The sequence below is a fragment of the Perca fluviatilis genome, chromosome 9 (assembly GCF_010015445.1).
Source record: "Perca fluviatilis chromosome 9, GENO_Pfluv_1.0, whole genome shotgun sequence".
Lineage (NCBI taxonomy): Eukaryota > Metazoa > Chordata > Actinopteri > Perciformes > Percidae > Perca > Perca fluviatilis.
The window spans coordinates 26,516,088-26,535,342 of record NC_053120.1 but is presented as its reverse complement, the minus strand read 5'-3'; the positions used below and the strand labels follow the sequence as shown (position 1 = coordinate 26,535,342).

Below are 19,255 nucleotides of genomic sequence, written 5' to 3'. Positions count from 1 at the left end.
AAAAGTCTTACTTGGAAGACAGAGAGTGAGTAGAAAGGAGATACTGTGTATATATAGCTGTGGCGACAGCAGCCATTTACATTCACCATGGCCCAGGCTCTCTATTACCAAAAGTGTGTGGGTGCGCAGTACAGAAGGATATTCTGCAAATTGTTTTGTCGGGTTTACAGGGCCTGTTGATAAAATCCACACACACAGCTGATCCTCTTACCGTGTCTAGGCATTTGTTTCCGGCACACTTATTCAATTAACATACTGACTGTGTCCCAATTACATATTACATACTAAGAGTATACAGTATGTATTCTATGAAAAAATATCATGTTTGAAGTTAGTTTAAAACCAATTCATATACATATGACACACTGGACCTTCACACACAAATGTACATGCATTCAGCAACAAATATGAACACACAAATAATACAGATGTGAACACACTGCACCTGCGCTCACCCTCTTTCTCACACTCACACACACACACACACACACACACACACAAAAAACCCAAACGCTGATGAAAGAACTTACTATGACTCATAAATTACCTTACAGGACTATTAGGAATATAAGCATAAAATCAATTCTCTTGTTAGAAATATATCAATCAATACAAAAACCTTTAGTATAATTAACTTTCACAATAAACACTACACTACACTACTTCATTCATACAAATGTTGTCCCCAATGAAACTAAAGAACGTAAGAAATAAAGAGAAAAAAATACAGGATTCCATTTATTTTTTGTAAATAAGAACTAGTGCACTACTACTTTTTCTGAGCATTTGCACACACACAAAGCAGTTGCATAATAGGATCAAAACGAGCATTGTATCAACTCCCTAGGAGTTAACTAGCTAGCTCCACCGCTCCCTAGCCAAATACTAGCTACTCTATTAGCTTACATAGCTAACCTTTAGCATGATTGACGATGATGATGAATTAATTGATTTCTTGTCATGACTTACCAACTTCGACAAGCTTTAACACGACATATTAAGCTTAAACAGCTTAAACAGGTCCTTCTAAGCACATAGATATGAACTAGCAACAAAGTAGTGTCTTACTTGACATATTTGCGATGGAAACTAACGCTAGTTTATCAACATTTACGGAGTTTGTTTATCGTTTGGTTTCAAGTTGTCTGTCCACACCGGAAGTTGCTCGCGCTCACGACCCTCGCACGCAGGTCTCTTCTGATTGGCTAATAGCTTTATTAGCAAGAATGTTTAATTTGAATACACCAAAAAATGCATATTACATATAATTACGCTTTACAATCGAAAACAAAATAGATACTTACGATTTAACAACTACACTTTAACTACATGTAATTTAGTTTCTGTCTTGCCATTAAGCGAAAAGGGCCAGGGTTAAGTAGTATTTGCTAAATCAGCAGTGTATGCCATTTAGAGTTTATGCAAAGTTGTTTTTGACCAATGGAATTGTTATATCATGTAACTAATTAATACATACTTTAGAAAAATCATTATTAAAAATAAGAAATGATACAGGCCATATTGTGTGAAATAAAGGTATTTTTTGTACTTGTCACTTCACAGTACAAAGTGCTGGCTCTTATTTGAAATCTGAAAGGCATTCATTTATTAAAAGATGCACTGCAAAGCTCTTTGACCTTCATGGGCTACTAACTTTAAACAATTATCATTTTGTTTGTTTCATTCGTCAGCCATCCCCATACCAAACTCAGGGTTTGGCACTTCTTTTTTTCCAGATGTTGAAATTTTCTTTGATGACATTTGACAAAAATAAACATACTACTTTAGCAGTTAATGATATTTATATTCTAGTAGGACCATGAAGAGATTGATTTGTGCCTGCCACTATAGCGACTGACAGCTACAGGCTGTGACATCAGCTGCAGGAGCTCAATATGCACATCCTACTTCTACATTAGCATTGGGCATAAATTGTGTACTGCAAAACCGTTAAATATGAATGCAATTACAAGGAGACTGGGTTGGTTTAAACCACAATGTCTCTCTTTTCACTCTGCCTCTTTGCTCCCTTTTTTCCATCTCTTTGCCCCAGAGGAGCCAAACTGCCCCAGTGTTATGAAAAAGTGTGAACTTGTTCTCAATGTGGCATTTCCTTGGCCAGAAAGTGTGAAGGTAGCAGAAACCAAGCCAGTCCGGCCGGTCTCACCTGCTCCCTCACACATCATTTGCACTCTTTGGAAAATGCTATCATTGTGGGTAGATTACTTGCTTACTTCATTTACTGCCATGTGGGGCTCTGGGGGAACTGATAGCCTTTCAGAGGGGTCGGAAGCTGAAACACACATCATCAGCACTGATACAATGTGATTATGACCTGAATCATTGCCAGCTAGGGAGGCAGGAGGCTCAGTGGCGCAGATTGACCGTGAGGGGGGTAATCAGTTTGGTCTCGGAGAAGCTTTTAACTCACATAATCACTCCCTCACCTTTGAAAAAAAGATCCCGGTCTGTTCACACACTCAAACAATCATGCCAATGTTCAGGGAGAAGGAGAACAGATTGAGGGAGGACAGACAGAGAGGTATAATAAAGAAGAGGTGGAGCATGGAGTTGGCAGGGACTTTCCAAAATGCTCTCACTCATTGTTCTGACAACAATATTTTCTCTGCCCAGGCCTAATGGGCTTGTAATGAGCACTGTAATATAAGCAGTAGCCTAGCGTAACCTGTAAACCTTAATTAAGTCAGACAGCCACCTTAAAGGGAGCCAGCGCCTGTGCTCATAGTCTTCCATCAATCCTTTAAAAATCACTCCATCCCTTCATCTCTGCTACATCCAGCTCCAAATCCTCCTCCCTTTCTCCTTTTACTATCCATCCCATCATCCCTTCACCTTGAGCAATGGCTGGGGGAGGATGCATCGATGTCCATCATGAGGGCAAGAAATAGTCCCCGGACCCTCCCTCGTATCCTCTCTGACCCCTGAGTAGGAGACCTCAGCCATTGATTTGTTGCTACTCGCTCACATAGACTACACTAGCCTCCAAGCAGCAGTCAAACAGATCCATAGGCGCAGATCCCGAAGGAGTCCCTGAGTGCGTGTGTGTAAAAGTGTGCATGTACAGAACATACACATGGTGTGGCGTGCATTGCCTAATGAGTGCGACAAATGCAATAAAATATTTCTGAAAGGCTCTGTGTGTATTTCGGGATCATTTCTAAGCAAAGAAGCCATCATAACAATGAAGAGAGATAGATTTTGACACCTTCGCACTCACAATCTATTGTTTATCTCTGAGGTTAAATAGTTCTCTCAGGGCACAAGTGGTTCTTCATACATAATCCAACTGTAGAGTATTTCTCTCAAAAGCTGACACAGGGCTCTATGCTGTAGGCGTAGTAGTATTAGGGAGGCTGAAAACAGTGATACAGTTCCAACTACTTCCTGATAAAGTTCGGTGACGTGACAGATTGCTACCGGCCGTCCATTCCCAAGTTGGCCGGAACTCTTACTAACATCTAGGATATGGCTTTGGCATCCTCCACCGTACTGTAGTCTTTAAAGTATACGCCTTGGCTTCTGTAAACTATCTTTGTACTTCATCCCTCTTCTGCTATTAGAGCCAGAGCCCCAATCTATAAATACATCTAGTGGCCTGCATCCCTGATGAGCAAGCTAATTGACATTGTTAATGGATGGAGTTTCACAGAGCTGTAAATAATGTGTAGGTTCACACTTACTGCCTCTGCCATGTTACTTCTGGGAGGGCAACAAGAGTTTACCTGCCAAGTCCCGTCTCTTCAGCCCGTCGTCCCTGCCTCCCTCCCCCAGCCAGGGGATTTATACAGAAATCAATAATCAAGTTTCCCCCCTGCCCGCCCCCCCCCAAGTCAAAGTCAGAAAACTGCATTTCCTGCTTTTCATGTACTATAACAACCTCTTGGAAAAACAAACAAGACCAGACAAAAGGAAATAACAAAATCACTTGGCTCACACACCCATTGCATGCTGCTGTATATGGTACAACACAGATGAACTATACTTCCACTGGTGCAAAGTCTTCATTTAATGTACCTGATTGACATATTTGATACAATATTACTTAGAATGATTGTCCTCTTTTGAAAGGTTAAAGGCATAAACCTTTGAGACGGATCAATTGATCATAGCAAAGCCACAATCATAGATGACTGGCAGCTGCAAACTGACTGCAGACAAAGAGACGGATCAGGTTTTCAGTCACTTTGATTTTACTAATTGAAAGATACCTTTAAAGACAGCGCTTCAAAGGCCCAGAGGTTGCTCGGATGGAGTGATTGATGGATGGAGTGATTGAAAGAGGAATGAGGGAGAAAGACGTGAGGAGGAGAAAAAACACGACCCGGCTAAGACAACACACGTGCATTCTTTTTTGTTGTACTGCTACTCAGGCCCGCTTGAGAGGAGACATTACTTGCACCGGTCTTTATAAGGCAATTTGCAATGAGTCCTCTGTTTCCTATTTCTTACTATAAAAGTATGCATGTCAGAATATATGACTTTGTGTACCTGTCCCAGCTTTCTTTTCTTTTTTCTTTATCTCATGTCACCACTAAGCTGGAGAAGAGTAATAATTGACACTAATGCAGGCACCAGGGTGTTAATTGCATTGACGTATATTTCCTAGTAACTACATTCAGCCCGGAGGATCCCAGAAATACTATTCTGCTGATGACCAAACAAGAAATAGATCTATCTATCTATCTATCTATCTATAGATCAAAAGAACGGCATAGAAAGAGCTATGAAAGGAACCCAAAGAGCAGACGATACAGATATGAGAGCCCATCATTAATTAATTTGAGTAGTCTTTTTTAATTAAGCCAGATCTACGGTTGAATAGTGAACCACAGAACGGGTGCCATGTTGGAACTCATATGAAGTCTGCATACACTGCTCATTCAACCACGTTTGATCATCAAAAAAGGAACACAAATTCTATCTTTCATCTGTGTGTTCTGCACTATTTGGCACACAATTTGCTTGTATCACACACACAAAAAAAATGTGGATGCGATACATCTCCAGTACAAAGCGCCTGACCAGTTTGTGTCTCTGGCGATAAAGCACAGAGACTGTTAGCTACAGCGTCGCCGCTTCAGCGGGAAAGATAGATGGAAGGAGTGAGGGGAGAGATGGCTGCGTGATGGAAGGGAATGGGGTGTAAGGAGAGGGGGGGGTTGACTACGCTGGAAATGAGAGGGGACGTGGGGGCATACAGTCGCCCACAGATGCTCCCTCTGTCTCTCCTTCATTCTCTCCCTCCTTTTGAGCACAGTATGGGAGCAGTTTTTTGGGGGAGGCTGGCAGGCAATCAGTGATGTCATGCCAGCAGTGCAGCGATGGCAGCTTAACCTATTTTCGGAAATACCACAGAATGTCTATTTTTAACCGTGCTGAGCAGCATGTATCTTCACACATCCCTCACGGACCTGAGCAATCATAGACATTTTCCAATCTAAAATGTGTCTTCATCACAAGTTGGGGATTGCTTGATATCTGTAGGAAAAGGGTCTCGATGCTGATAGTGCTGTTTACCATGTCATAATTACCAGTGAGGGAGGTATTATCCATGTTGTCAATTGTAGCATCTTTTAGTCTGCTGTTACAGCAAATATAAGTATTTCTATTGTTGCTTAAATTGGTAATTTAGGAATAATAATAGCCATAAAATAGTAAATTGCCTCTAAGACCAGTGGCAAAAGTCATGGTATTTGCACTAGCAGCAGTAAGTAATACTAGTGTTACGGGAGGGATTTTCTCCTGTTTTCAGGTTTCAAGTGATTATTTGTGTGATCTGCTCCTCCTCGTCCTCCACCCCGCCCTCCGGTGTCCAAGCGGCTACCAACCTGTCAGATCCTCCATGTCCCAAGCTGAGCCATCACTCTACTCTACCACTGCCTTGGGATAAAAGCAACTATATGTTTCTGCATCTCTGACAAACATCTTTTCCCCCTCCACTTATCCACCCATTGTTCTGTGCTATGTGTCTGTCTGTCCTTTGCCTTGTGGGCCCCGCTGCATACATGTGCCATCCTCCCTGTCCAGTTGTGTGACAGGGCTAAGTCATTTCCACAGAGCTTTGTGTACGCGTGCACTCCCAGGCAGATACATGTACGACATTTATGCATTGTTCATTCACACCGGCATCAAGGGCTCAACCATTTGGCAATCAGAAAGATGTGACAGCTTGACTAATCTGTGATTGTTTTTTGGCCAAAACATGGGGGTTAGCAAACCCTCCAAGGGCACAGTACTGTAAGGCAAGACAAATAACTTATTATTTTCCAGGCTTGTACAAGGCTTTATCGCATGAGTTCTCCTGAACCATTCCAAAATGGAGAGGGATTATCACAAAACATTGCATTAAAATCTCCTTTCTCCCCTCTCCCTTGTTATTTCATTTTCCATCTAAAATGAATCTGTGCCCAGCCAGGCTCAAACACAACATTAAAGACCTCATGCTATTCTAACAGAAAACGCCAACCCCCTCCTCCCTCTCTCCCTCCTTTTTTTCCCCCTCTGTGCCTTTATAACCCCCCCCCCCTCATAAGAGTACACTCTGCTCTGTAGGCAATGGCACTCTCTGCTAAGCTACCCATACAAAATAGATAGGCTTCTATCCCTCTATTTAGACTAAGGAAATAGCTGTGACCTTTGTGCAACAACAAGACGGTGGAACACCTCTACAGAATCTACCTATAGAAGAGAAATGTGACCTTAAACACACCAAAATGCAACCCCAAATCCTCATTGTAAAATGTGAAAAGACTGTTAGCAGAGCCATGAATGCAGAAAGAAGGTTTAATGCCTTTATATAATTTATATAATGTATTATAATCTATCATTTAAATTATTATATATTTAATATTTGAGTACATTCAAATGTACCTCATTCTTGTATCAAATATATCAATGATACTTCTAGAATAAATGTTTAGTAAATTTCCTTTTTCAAACATTATTATTATTATTTCAGGATACATTTAAGACATTATTATATCACAGGAACAATCAGATCACCAAAAAAACTGTGTCAACCAACTCTGAGAAGCATAAGCAAACACCAAGACAAATAATAACAAATGGATTTACTTCCAGGTAGCCAAGTGATGTAAAACCTTTCAAAGTGTCTTCAACCCTCAACACCCCTGCCATTATTATCATGCCTCCAGACATGACACCGTCCACAATCTAAAACAAACCCCCCACAGAGCTTAACTTAGTCCATTTAATGAAATACAGATGTAGTGTATAGTTTCATTAACAAGTGTCTTGGTGATGAAATTGGTCCATGTTTTCCCTTACACCTCACAGTACATCTTTCCATATGTGTCCCTGCTCCAGGCACCTATTAAGAGCAAACATATTCAAGAAAGGTCATGGAATAATGGCACTTCTAACATACTGAAAATATAATATACTGCAAGCCGTAATGAATGTTGCATTAGTGTAGGAAATCAATCCATTTGAAAGGCTCTCTCGGGCGGGGATTAAGGGGGAAGAAGCGGAGACGGAATAACAGCCAGGTGAGTTTGTTGTGCGGACACACTAACCTGCAGCAGAGCGTGGCCTTGTCGGCATCTGAGATTGTCAATCTCCTTGGAAAACTAACAGAAAAAGAGGAACAGAGAGAGGAAGGCAGCTCCCCTCATCCTGAAGTCAAGGCCCATAGCGCCTGTCAGTAGCAGTTGAGCTGCTGCATCTTTTATGAGGAAAGCCCTGTTGCTTATTACAATATTTACAGACGTTTAAAGATTGCGAAGCAAGTGTTGTTACTGCATTAGCTTGGCTCAGTGGCCTTCGCTCACTAGCCCTGACAGACGATTTTATTCTAGATTTGTTCAATCGAACCACTGCACACAACTGCGAGGTGTTTTTCTTGTGTCTCTGTGTTCATGTATGGAATAAATCCCTCCTTTTATGAAAGTCTTTAATGTCATTAACAACCATACAACGCTTACACTGGCACAAAGCCTAAGCTCTGCCGATGTCTGTTAAATCAGTAATATCATCACAGAGAGTGTTGTGTATGTGCCGTCCATGTCACTTCTACAGCTCTGTTTATAGTCTGTAAGTGAATTTATCCCATCTGTTTCCCCAGGGGGGATGCTGTCCTACAGCAGTGCCGTGATCTTTGACACTTTCCATAAGGCACACGCAATATGGAGACGCGTAGATGCACTCTCACTTCCATCATGAAGAGGAGAGAGACGCTTCAACAAACCAGAGCTTAGTTTCATCAATGCTACTGTCTTTCAGCTACCAGCTCACATAGGAAAACTGCAGTCTCATATTAATACCATACCATTTTGGTTTGATGTCTCAACTACATCTGTTTCCTTCATCTTCTCTTTTTTTTTTCTTTGGGAGGGCAACCCACAGAGAAACGTTATCCATCAGACTAGCTCTGAGGGAGGAAAAAAAAAATACAAACTTGAATACATATTTCATTAGATTATTCTGTGATTTAATGTGCTTCTGCTTGGCTGGCGTCTACAGTAATATCTCTGGTCCATTTATAAATGCATTAACACAATGACACCCGACACTAGCCTAATATTTATACCCGGGCTGAGTTGGCCTATCAGACTGAAGCAGCGTAGGGATTGTTTTGTCTGTCTGTCTGTCTGCTTGCTGTGCTGAATCACACCTGCAGAAAAGAAAGAAAAAAAATCTTCCTTTTCCTCGTCTCTCGTTTCAGCTCATGTTACTTCACTGCACGTGGGAAGATTAGTCAATCTCAATCAAACTCATGGGATAAAATCTGTCCAGACAAACAGAGCAATTCAACAAAAATCTCCATGGAAACAGATTCAGCATTGCTCCGAGTGCTTTGCATGTATATGTCCACTTTTGCAAAGCAGAACTGTCCATTTGAACACAAAAATGAACATAAAATACTAGACAAACAGCAGGCTAAAATAAGTGTACAGATTAAAGCCTCGGTTCTGCATATATGCATGTGCATAGACGTGCAAGTGTGTGTTTTGCATGTGCTATAAGTGGAAGCTAATTAGAGCCAAAGGGAGAAGTTTTCACAGTCTGTGATAAATTCGACATCAGGAAATCCTCTACCTATTAATACCAATTGGGCGACAATAATTGGCAGGCCATCGGCAGCGTGTGCAGAATTAATCATTTGAAGAGCCAGACTAGACTGAATTTTTAATTGGCGGAGGCAGCCACTGTTTAGGGAGGCAACCAGCTGATCACCCAAGAGACTGCTGCTTCAGACAATGCACATTTGCTAATCCTCTTGAGTCAAGTTATTATGGCCATGCATTATTATCACGCTTTACAAACTAATTCCATGTTTTCCCTCATGGATTACCAAGAGGGGGAAAAATAGTTGCATAAGAAAAGAGGAAAATAATCAACACACAAAGCGCAATGTGGATGAAATGAAAATCAAAATGACAGAATAAGTGCAGTGACTACAAATGCACAACACTTAGAAGGATGACAACAATGCGTGTGTGTTTATTCCTCTGGCCATCAATGTATTTGCCAGTCTGATTGTGGCTCTTTGAGGATGCTGTTCCAGAGTTTCCATCAGGATCCACACTCATAATCCTTTTTCTGCTTAATAATATGATTAACTATAAAATAACCTCATCAGAGATCATTGACATATTAGGGTTTGATTATGTATTGTTAATTGTGTGGCCTGGATTCATTACATTTTAAGCTTAATGAAATGGCCCTAAAACGTAATGGCTGAACAGTACTTAAATGAATTTGTTGTTTGTAAATGAATGAATACACATAAACAGATTTACTTTGAGAAGAACATTTAAGATTAAGCGTCTATAAGTTTTACTCAGATCAGAGAGATAACCTTATCTACTTACATTTAAACGAGCTAACGTTTTGGATTTTTGCCTGTTTATTAAATGGCAAAAAAAACTTGTGATTGACATACAATGCAATACATACGCAACAGTTCACAAGGATTGTGTTACACACTTTTATAAAACATTGGATTTCACTTTGTTCCACAGCTCTTCAGAATTTGAGTTTTGCATTTCAAACTAACAAGGGACCTGAGAAAGAAATAATTTTACAAATCATCATTTACAAATTTCATAAAACGATTTTCTTGCAGTTGTTTAACACCCGGGGCATACGTGGTGTAATGTATATCTACAGTCATAATAATTGCTGATAGTTATTATGATAATACAAGAAAACGGACAAAAAAACTTTCAAATGTAAAAAACTCTTAATAGGTGAGCAAATAATTCAATATATTTAGTATTAGCAGTGCTAATGCTACTGCTAATACTAAAGTACTGAATGTATTCCATAGCTGTAATTGTGCCATATATGTTTCACTTAAATTATACACAGATCTATCAAAGCTCTATTTTCTTTCTATGGAAATACGTCTAAGAGCCTAAATTGTCTTTTCCCTGTCAACATGATCAGGCGACAATCACTCAAGAGCTAAATACTGCAAACAAAGTTGTTAAAAAAAGAGCTAAATACTGCAATCATTATGCAACACAGGGCAATGGTATTTTAGTATATGTATGCACACACATGCACACGCAACCACATACTGATGATTGCCAAATGAGTGCTACACTGAAGAAATGTCTTCCCTTCTACATACTGACAATTAAGAGCGTTAGCCATCTAGCATGAGGCTTCATGAAATATGTTGCTAATATAAACTATGATAGCATAATCTAATGGTACATGAAACCTCCATAAACCTTTTTTTCATCCAAATGTGATCACAGAGATTTTGCACACTATTTTAGATCACCAGCTAATTGCAACATGAACATACACATCAAAAATAAAAATCTATACATTAAAAACCTTAACTTTAATATCATCTTATTTAAAGGTATTCATTATTGTTGCAATACTGTGTCTTCTAAAACTGCAATCAATTCCAGAATGTCAGTCATATTAATGAATATTATAGGGCAAAAAAACAACTATCTAAAAAACTAATATCAGTCTATTTTTGATACAGCCTCAATACAAGGGCTTTGTGACATGCAGACAACCTTTGTTATGGTAACACATCAAATATCTTTTGATGGTGATTCGATATGTCATAGAAGACATTGTTTGCAATGTTTGCAAATGGCATTTACATTACTGTCACAGATTGTCAATTGTCTTTTCTAAATGTCACTGCAATCAAAGGCTTATCTCCTGTACTAACATCCCTCACACATAAACAAGTGCAAAATGGGGAATGCAAAAGCGGGGGAACTGAATTCGGAAAAAGGCTTTTATTTTTTTACCACTATTGTGACAAAATGACAGTCATGTTGCTTGGTCTGTGACATGACATCTATAGGGCAGTTTTAGAAAAAGAATAGTGTGTCACAACTCTGGTTGGACCGTGTTGGTTTTTCCTCTCTTTGAATCATGAATGTGGTGTTGTATAGGCTATGTTAAAACGTATGATTACAATGGAAATAATAATTATGATACTGGTCACAGTCATTATTATCATGGAAGCGTAAATGTCACTGTGATTGCTTCAGCAATATACAGCGCTCTCGAGAGGTTAAAATGTGCAACCTGGCTGAGTGCAAAAACAAACGTAATCAACAAAATGAAAGTTGGTTGTCAATGATGATGATGATGATGAAGATGAAGATGAAGATGAAGATGAAGATGAAGATGATGATGAAGATGATGATGGTGATGATGACGTCTACACTGCGTGCATCGACTGTGAGTGTGTGTGTGTGGGGGTGGGGGGGTGGGACCACGTATTGTGAAATGGTTTTCCCACCCAGGCAGTGATCTACACGCACATCCTTGATAACTAACTTCATTACGGAAGGTGGAAGTTGTCACTGTGTGCAGTGAGCTGAGTGGATGTACACCCTCCCGCCTCCCTCAGCCTTCCATTTCAGCACAGGCAGCGCAGCATCACTCTCTCTGTCTGGCGACGTCCGTCATCTTGCGACAGCTCTTGCGCCCTTTGGAGACATTTGTATTGAACTGATTTCACTGGGTTTGCACGCAGCCCCATTCGCACATGGGGAGATGTTAAAAGAAAGCGTACGGGATGAATAAATGATGCCGCCCTCCGAAAAAAGACGGGACTGGCTGGCAAGGGAAGGCTCTTTAAAAATGCATCCTTTCCGAGCGCCTCTGCCCCACTTAAGAGCGTGTTAAGGAAACAGCAATAAAATACAGAACATGGCCAACACAGTTTGTCACCCTATCATTCGCGGTACTGCAAGCGCAAGCTTTTGCTTGTCCGTGTAATAAAGAAATATGTGGAATTATCAAAATGGAAATACAAATGCTCTAAAAATATTAGATATGAAGAACTTTATGAGCAAAGCACTCATAACTGGGACAAAATAGCAAACCTCATGAATGTTAGATGAAAGTAGGCTATGATGCACATGATGAATTGTTTACAATAGTAGATTAATATATGGATAAAGCATGATCAAATGTAAAAAAATAAATAAAAAAAAACACACAATTGAGATCAAAGGGTACAGGAAATAATAAGCAATTATTAATCTTTATATGGGCCTCGCAGCCATTTGAGGGGGCGACACGTTACCTTTGTGCATGCCGGTGTATCGGTCCTTGAGAACTGTCAGTTCGTGGATTTTCCCAAACTGTTCAAACAGGGGTTTCAGGTCTTTTTCTTCCAAGTTCCGCGGTATCTGCCCGATAAACAGCTTAATGGCATCTTGGTCTTTCATGTTGCCGCTCTCCGGATGAATTGAAATGGGTTCTGACCCGTTCATGGGTTTCGGAAATGTGATCTGAGGGTACTGGTGCTGATGTGGGATAAGTAGTAGTGGTTGTTGGCTCGGTGGTACCCCCGGTCCGGTGAAAACCAGGCTGGAGTAAGCGGGCTGGAGCTGCTGTGGATGGTGCTGCCTTCTTGTTTCAGTCTGAGTGAATCTGGCCATTCTGAGCTGGGAGCAGAGTGGATAATAATGACAACACACACACACACACGAACACGCTCACTGTGAGAGAGCAAGCACTCAGCTGGAAACCAGGCTGACTTTCTATCCGACACAAAACACACACACACACACACACACACACACACACACACACACACACACACACACACACACACACACACACACACACACACACACACACAGAACGAGGCAGGCAGGGGGTGATAGCGGCGGAATAAGCGCACGGGAGCGATATTAGACGCTCTGGAGCGACACCCAGCGTTACTTATGAAGTACTTCATCTTAAGAGAGGCAGCGATGATTGGGCTCTGAGCAGCTTCTTTTTTTTTTAACATGACTGAGCAAGTTTGTAAAACACTTTCCTTCTAAATAGTGGGGAAAGAAGGCAAAATAGCAGTAGCACGACAATGGAAAATATTCCTTAGGCCCTTCTCCCAGCAGATACTTTGACGTGTCGTAGCAGGAAAAGCCCAGGTGTTTGCAATGACGCCAACAGTGGCTTCTTTCTATCTAAGTGTCCCATTAGGCCATGACAGCTACCATTAGGTTTATTATTTACACCTGAGCATCATGTCTTCGATGTAGAAAAGTGAAATGCTGACTAAAGTAAAATCTACAAAGTTGGATAAAAATAAATTGACACTTTTGTAGATACATGAAGTAAAATGACGCAATAATTCCCCCAGAAAAGAGGTGGAGAAAAGTCTTGCAATTTAAAAAAAAAAAAAAAGTATATCTTTGACTGTGCAGTTCTGCAAGTGGTAAATCCATCAGTTCCCAAGTCTTAATGACAAAAATTGGCATATAGATGTCCAACTATAAATGTAGGAAATACAGAGGATTAGTCACACCGAAATTAGGCAACTTCCCAACTAAGGGTCTAGTAATTATCTTAACAGCTGCTTTTTTTTTTTTTAGCAACAAAGATAAATTGAGGTTGGATGCTCATTTGTGTTTCTTGAAAATCACAACTTTCGGGCTTCATAGTTTGACACAATCTGCTTTAACTACTCCACGTAGCTGTATTAGAAAAGGAGAGTGATGAATACAGGCTTTTGCTCCCTCTCCTGGAAGTTTGTTTTTAGACCTGTTGCCAAGATTTTGTCTAACAGGTGGGTATGCATTCAACGATTTAAAATGCACAACAATATCATGTTAAAGTGTCCTTTCTTACCTCAAAGATACACAGTTCTGTTGGTTTTTTTTTTAAACTTGAGGTTTTACAGTACAAATACCGTACATGCCTCTGCTACTCTGAATGATAGAAAGTTAAAAGATACTGTAGGGGACCATGCATATTGAATAGTGTATGCTGCTACAATTAACACATGCACTATTTCTAAGCGAATGGTATTGCTATCTGCAATCTGTCATTAGAATGAGTCAAGGGACCAGCAAACATTAACCACAATTAGCAGACTTACTGTAAGTACTTTTCAAATAGCAAGCAAGCTAATCCCCCAAGAGAGGGTTTATTTGCTTCATTTGCCTTCCCTTTGCAGACACTGTCAATAGCACTCAGATCCAAATCCATCATTAAAATAAAATTCTTATTTAACTGTTACTGAAAGGAGAACAACACTGACAAAAGTGATACACAACAGGCAGCAGATTTTGACTTGCAAGTTAGCCACAAACCCCCCTTTAACTTGAACACATCCGCTGGACAGACTTCTAATTACAGCCTATTTAACAGTGGATTAAATAAAGTGATATACACCGTCTGTGACAGCAGGATCAAGGCTGCAATGTGAATCAATAGCTGCTGGCTGTTTCTGCTGCTTCTCTTACTGGGAGGAGGGGAGGGAGGGGGGGGGGGGGGTGGGGCAGTACCACAGGGGTCCCCTCCCAGAACTTTGACTTACGAATGGCTGCATCTCTGTGTGAAGAGAGAATCGCCTTCAGCTGCCTCCGTTGCTCTGAATTCAGCAGTACACCTGTAAAGCAAGGAGAGGCTCACACCCAAAGGGCCTTGGAGTGCAGATTGTCAACAAAGTTCAAGGTTGAGAAGTGTGGAGAAAGACACAGGCTTTCCAGAGTCGATCGCTGTTTTCACTGGGAGGGAAGTGAGGATAATTTCAGCTCTATTGAACTCATGCTCATAATATTTCTTTCTGCAAAGCTCAATAAGTGCCAAAAGTAGAAGGAAAGACATCAGCAGGCAGGGGTGCACATTGACAATACCAGTCAATAAAACAGTGGGTGGTGGCTACACAGACACAGGGCATTTTTTATTATAAACTTGCTCTTCAATGTAATTCTTTGAAACAGTAGGTCCCAGAGTGCCGTGCGAGATGCAGTTGCTCAAACTGTTTGTTTTCGATTTTGCGCTCCCAAGTCGCTCATCGTGTTATGCTGAATGTGGCCGGCCATCTGCATGGGAGTTGGCAGGGACAGGAGTCAAAGTAGATGCGCTTGGCGGAAGGCTCAGCATGTTAGCCCTCTTACATCTGTATTGAGAAAACAAACAGGGACGCGGTGCAGCTCATATTGAATAAGAGCGCTGAGCTGTCATGGCGCCGGCTCACTGGACTCCGAGGGAGGTTGAGTGGCTATTTTTAGGGATGTGGTCAACACAGGGGGAGGGGTATTGAGAACTTCCACTTCATGGTTTTTTTATTGACCAATGCCATTAGTGTTTCGCCAAGCTGAAGGCAGAGACAAGAAATCAATAAAGGTCACACTATTAGTGCAAACTAAAAGTTACATACAATTTAACTGGCTGGTGTTTATTTTGCTGCTTGTTAACCAGTCTGGACCCTGAGAGGGAAGCAGACTGGCTTGATCTGTTCAGCTTGGGAAGTCTGGAAGGCCCAGAGGGAGACAAAGGCAGCTATGGGAGTCATTTTGCATTCTGTGTGCACTTGTAGACATACAGTCAAGACAGGCAGGCAGGCAGACACGCTCACACACACACACACACACACACACACACACACACACACACACACACACACACACACACACACACACACACACACACACACACACACACACACACACACACACACAAACACACACACACTTCCTAATTACCCAAATTCAACATTACTCTCCACATCCAGTTACTCACTTGCATATTGTGCAAACACAGCCATGCACATAGGCACAACTAGCATGCAGTGAATATGAGCACACACAATTTAACTTGCCATATGCCATCCAGCTAGAAGTTGAAGTCTGTGAGTGAATGAGGAACTTGACAAAACAATATGTGCAACACTTTGCTGTTAAGGGGAAGCTTCTTCTCTGCTTGGCCTGGCATGGTGAAGTTCCGAAAGTGGAGCTGAGGTTTAATAAGCGGTAAGAGTTGGAGGTGTCCCCCGTTGCCTAATTCACCATTGCACTCTGGTTATGCTTTGCAAAGCATGCTCGTTTGACTGTAAGGCGTTGTTCAAGAAAAATTAGGGTGTGATGTGATGATGGCATATCACACTTGAGACTTGAGTTTTATGGACCACTGACTTAACAGGCTGATGAGATGTGGTAAGAGCAGGCTGAACTGGGGAGTTATTGTGCCGCAGCTTTCTCTTTAGGCCTTCCCTGGTCTGAAAGAAGTGTAGAGCTCTTCGGTATTGATCAGAGCTTTTCCCCTAGATAACACTCCAGCTTTTCTTACCTGATGCTGGTCCTTTTAAAGGAATACAGTGTGTGTGATATATGTATAGATGATCTTTTTGTGGAGTGTAAATATGACAGATGTGAATTTAAAAGCACAGAAACTATTTAAGCATTTGAACACCCCATCTCACATTTTTAATTCCTATTTGAACCGGGAATAGGGAAGATAACTGGCTCTTGCATTTGGGCTCACTGTAACTAGTTGTCTTAAAGGTCCCATATTGTTAAAAGTGAGATTTCCATGTCTTGTTTACATATGAAGCAGGTTGAGGTGCTATAAAAATAATGTAAAAGTATAAAAATGCTCAATCCACAGCGAAATGCATACAGCCCATATTCATAAACTATACCGAGCTGTGAGGACTTCCGTACGGCTGTGATGTCCCAACCATACTATATATAGGTAGAAAGTGCATCCACAGTGTCCGTTACAGTCATTCCCCAGCTGCAACGTCAGTGTAGAGATGCTGAGAGGGAAGACCCGGAAATGCTGACCAATTAAAGCAGACTGGGCTTTTTTGGGAGGGGGATTAAAGAGACAGGTGCTAAAACGGCGCGTTTCAGACTGAGGGGGAATACAAGTATATTCATGCACACAGTATAAGAAAAATAATGTGTTTTTTAACATTAAAAAGCATTAAAACATGTTCTAGTAGAAGCCCCAAACACAAGTATAAACCTGAAAATTATGGGACCTTTAATAAGCATGTGCTAAACTATGATTACACTGTGTAAGTAAGATTTTGAATGCAGTACATTTACTTGTAACAGAGTATTTATAGCTGGTGGTATTGCTACTTTTACTTCCATAAAAGATCTGAGTACTTCTTCCACCACTGCTGATTAGGCTCAAACTTTGACCCATAATTCTGGGTGTGGCTTCCTCCTACTGAGCAGGTTGTTCTCTGTCCACAGAGGGCCGCGAGGCAGACAATTGCCTCAGGAGTTGCAGGATGAGAGAAGGGCAGGAATGATTGGAAATAATGAGCCAATTTTGACATATTGAAAATTCATTTTATCATCCAAAAACAGCCTTTAAAAGAATCCCATGCTGTGATTGTTGCAGTTTTGTTGTACAAGAGAGAAATGGTCAGCCTGAAGAGCAATCTTGTCTTTATTGCTAATCTAAGTCACTGCTGTGATCTGAGATGAAGACTGCTGCAGTTTCAATATTAATACAATTATCTCCAGAAACACATCATCACATCAACAGACTACACAATGTGCACACTCCTGTGCCCCTCCCTGCATCCCTGGCTCAGTCTTGTGGATTTTGTAGAATTAATATGTGTCTTCCTATCATGCAAAGGTATATGGCTGAACAGAAGATACAGAAAAGTGTGAGGATGTGTTCAGGTTGGTATGTGTTTAAAACCATCAAACAAAATGATCCAGGTTCCGACAGCAAAATCTGCATTTATTTCTGGCCAAAATGAATATAAATCAGTGCTAGAATAGTGGAAAGCACACAACAGTCAATAGCCTACTATAATCTCCACTGTAACAAAAATACATGCAAAAAGGTTGTGCTGTGTTGTTGGACTATCTTAGCATTATGCTGAAGCTCTGATGAAATATAAATTTCAACTAAACACAGATTTGAAGAAAATGGTTTCCTTGATGATCTTTTGATTATATTGATTATTTGGGACCTGCATCGCTATAGTCCCACCACACAGCAATATAACAGCACATCCGCATTTATACGAAAATATCTGTGCTCTTGATCCAAGGTTTTATTTGTACTTACATTTGCTAACCACCAGATGGAAGCTGTGTTCTACTTGGATTTCCCCCTCCAATCCTAACGCTCATATAAGGATGCCCGTGTCTAAATGATTTATTAAACTGTAATATATTATTTCCAGTTCCTCTAAAGCTGTGTCTTGAATATCACATTCCATGCCACATTTAATAATCCATATCGACAGAAATCATTCTCATACAGAAAGCGCCAGCCAAACAAGCAGAGCTTAGCAGATAGCTCTGGATATTTGGCCTCCTTAGTCGGCTGCTTATCTCTCTGCTTTGGCACAGTGTATGTGTGTTAATAAAAGCTGTTGCGGGAAACTTTTAAATACCAAAGTACATGTGTAGAAAGACCTCTATCATAATAGTATCAGTGTAAGAAGTGTTAGTATTCAATAACATAAGCAGTTGTGAAGTGTGTTTGGATCTGGTGAGTTTGGGCATATTGAGATGGGGCTGTTTCAGGGCCACTGAACAGCTGCTGTATTCAGGCCTCAAGGAGATACAGCACTCCTCCCACACATATGTCAATGTCTGGCTGCATGTTTTTGCAGCTTCATTATTTCTGTACAATCTATGGGTCATTCAGGAAATTGTATTTGTGACTAATTCCTGCATGAATGACACATATATGAATACAGTGTTGCCTTGCCTTGAGTACTTTACTTTAACAGGATTTAGAAAGCACATTTCCCTGAAAAGAAACTACTCAGAAAACATGACATGCTACCACCTAGAGCATTCAATACACTGATTCCCTCAATTATGTTTTCTGCAATGATGTTTCTTCAACTGTCCCCAGTTTGAGGCTGTGTGTGTATTTAAGTGCATTGTATGTAAAGGTCTTTAGATTTTGTACATTGCAATGTACATGAGGAGGAAAAAACATCTAATATCTAAGAAAGAGCCCTCCCAGTAAGTGGTGGGAAGACTTAATATGCTGCAAC

General features: G+C 40.7%; 1 protein-coding gene across 14 annotated transcripts in view; it reads right to left on the bottom strand.

Moving 5' to 3' along the window:
* The window catches only part of celf5a (cugbp, Elav-like family member 5a), a 202,058-nt gene extending 189,059 nt beyond the window's left edge, over window positions 1–12,999 (bottom strand). For 11 of the 14 annotated variants that reach the window (XM_039811678.1, XM_039811681.1, XM_039811679.1 and 8 more), the window contains exon 1: window positions 12,560–12,999. In XM_039811678.1, the coding sequence (XP_039667612.1) occupies window positions 12,560–12,917 (358 nt within the window). In that variant the 5' untranslated portion in view covers window positions 12,918–12,999. Of the gene's footprint in view, window positions 1–1,068; window positions 1,155–12,559 lie in introns of those variants that run through there. The other 3 variants (XM_039811683.1, XM_039811685.1, XM_039811690.1) reach the window with 2 other exon arrangements.
* Window positions 13,000–19,255: the final 6,256 nt, after the last annotated feature.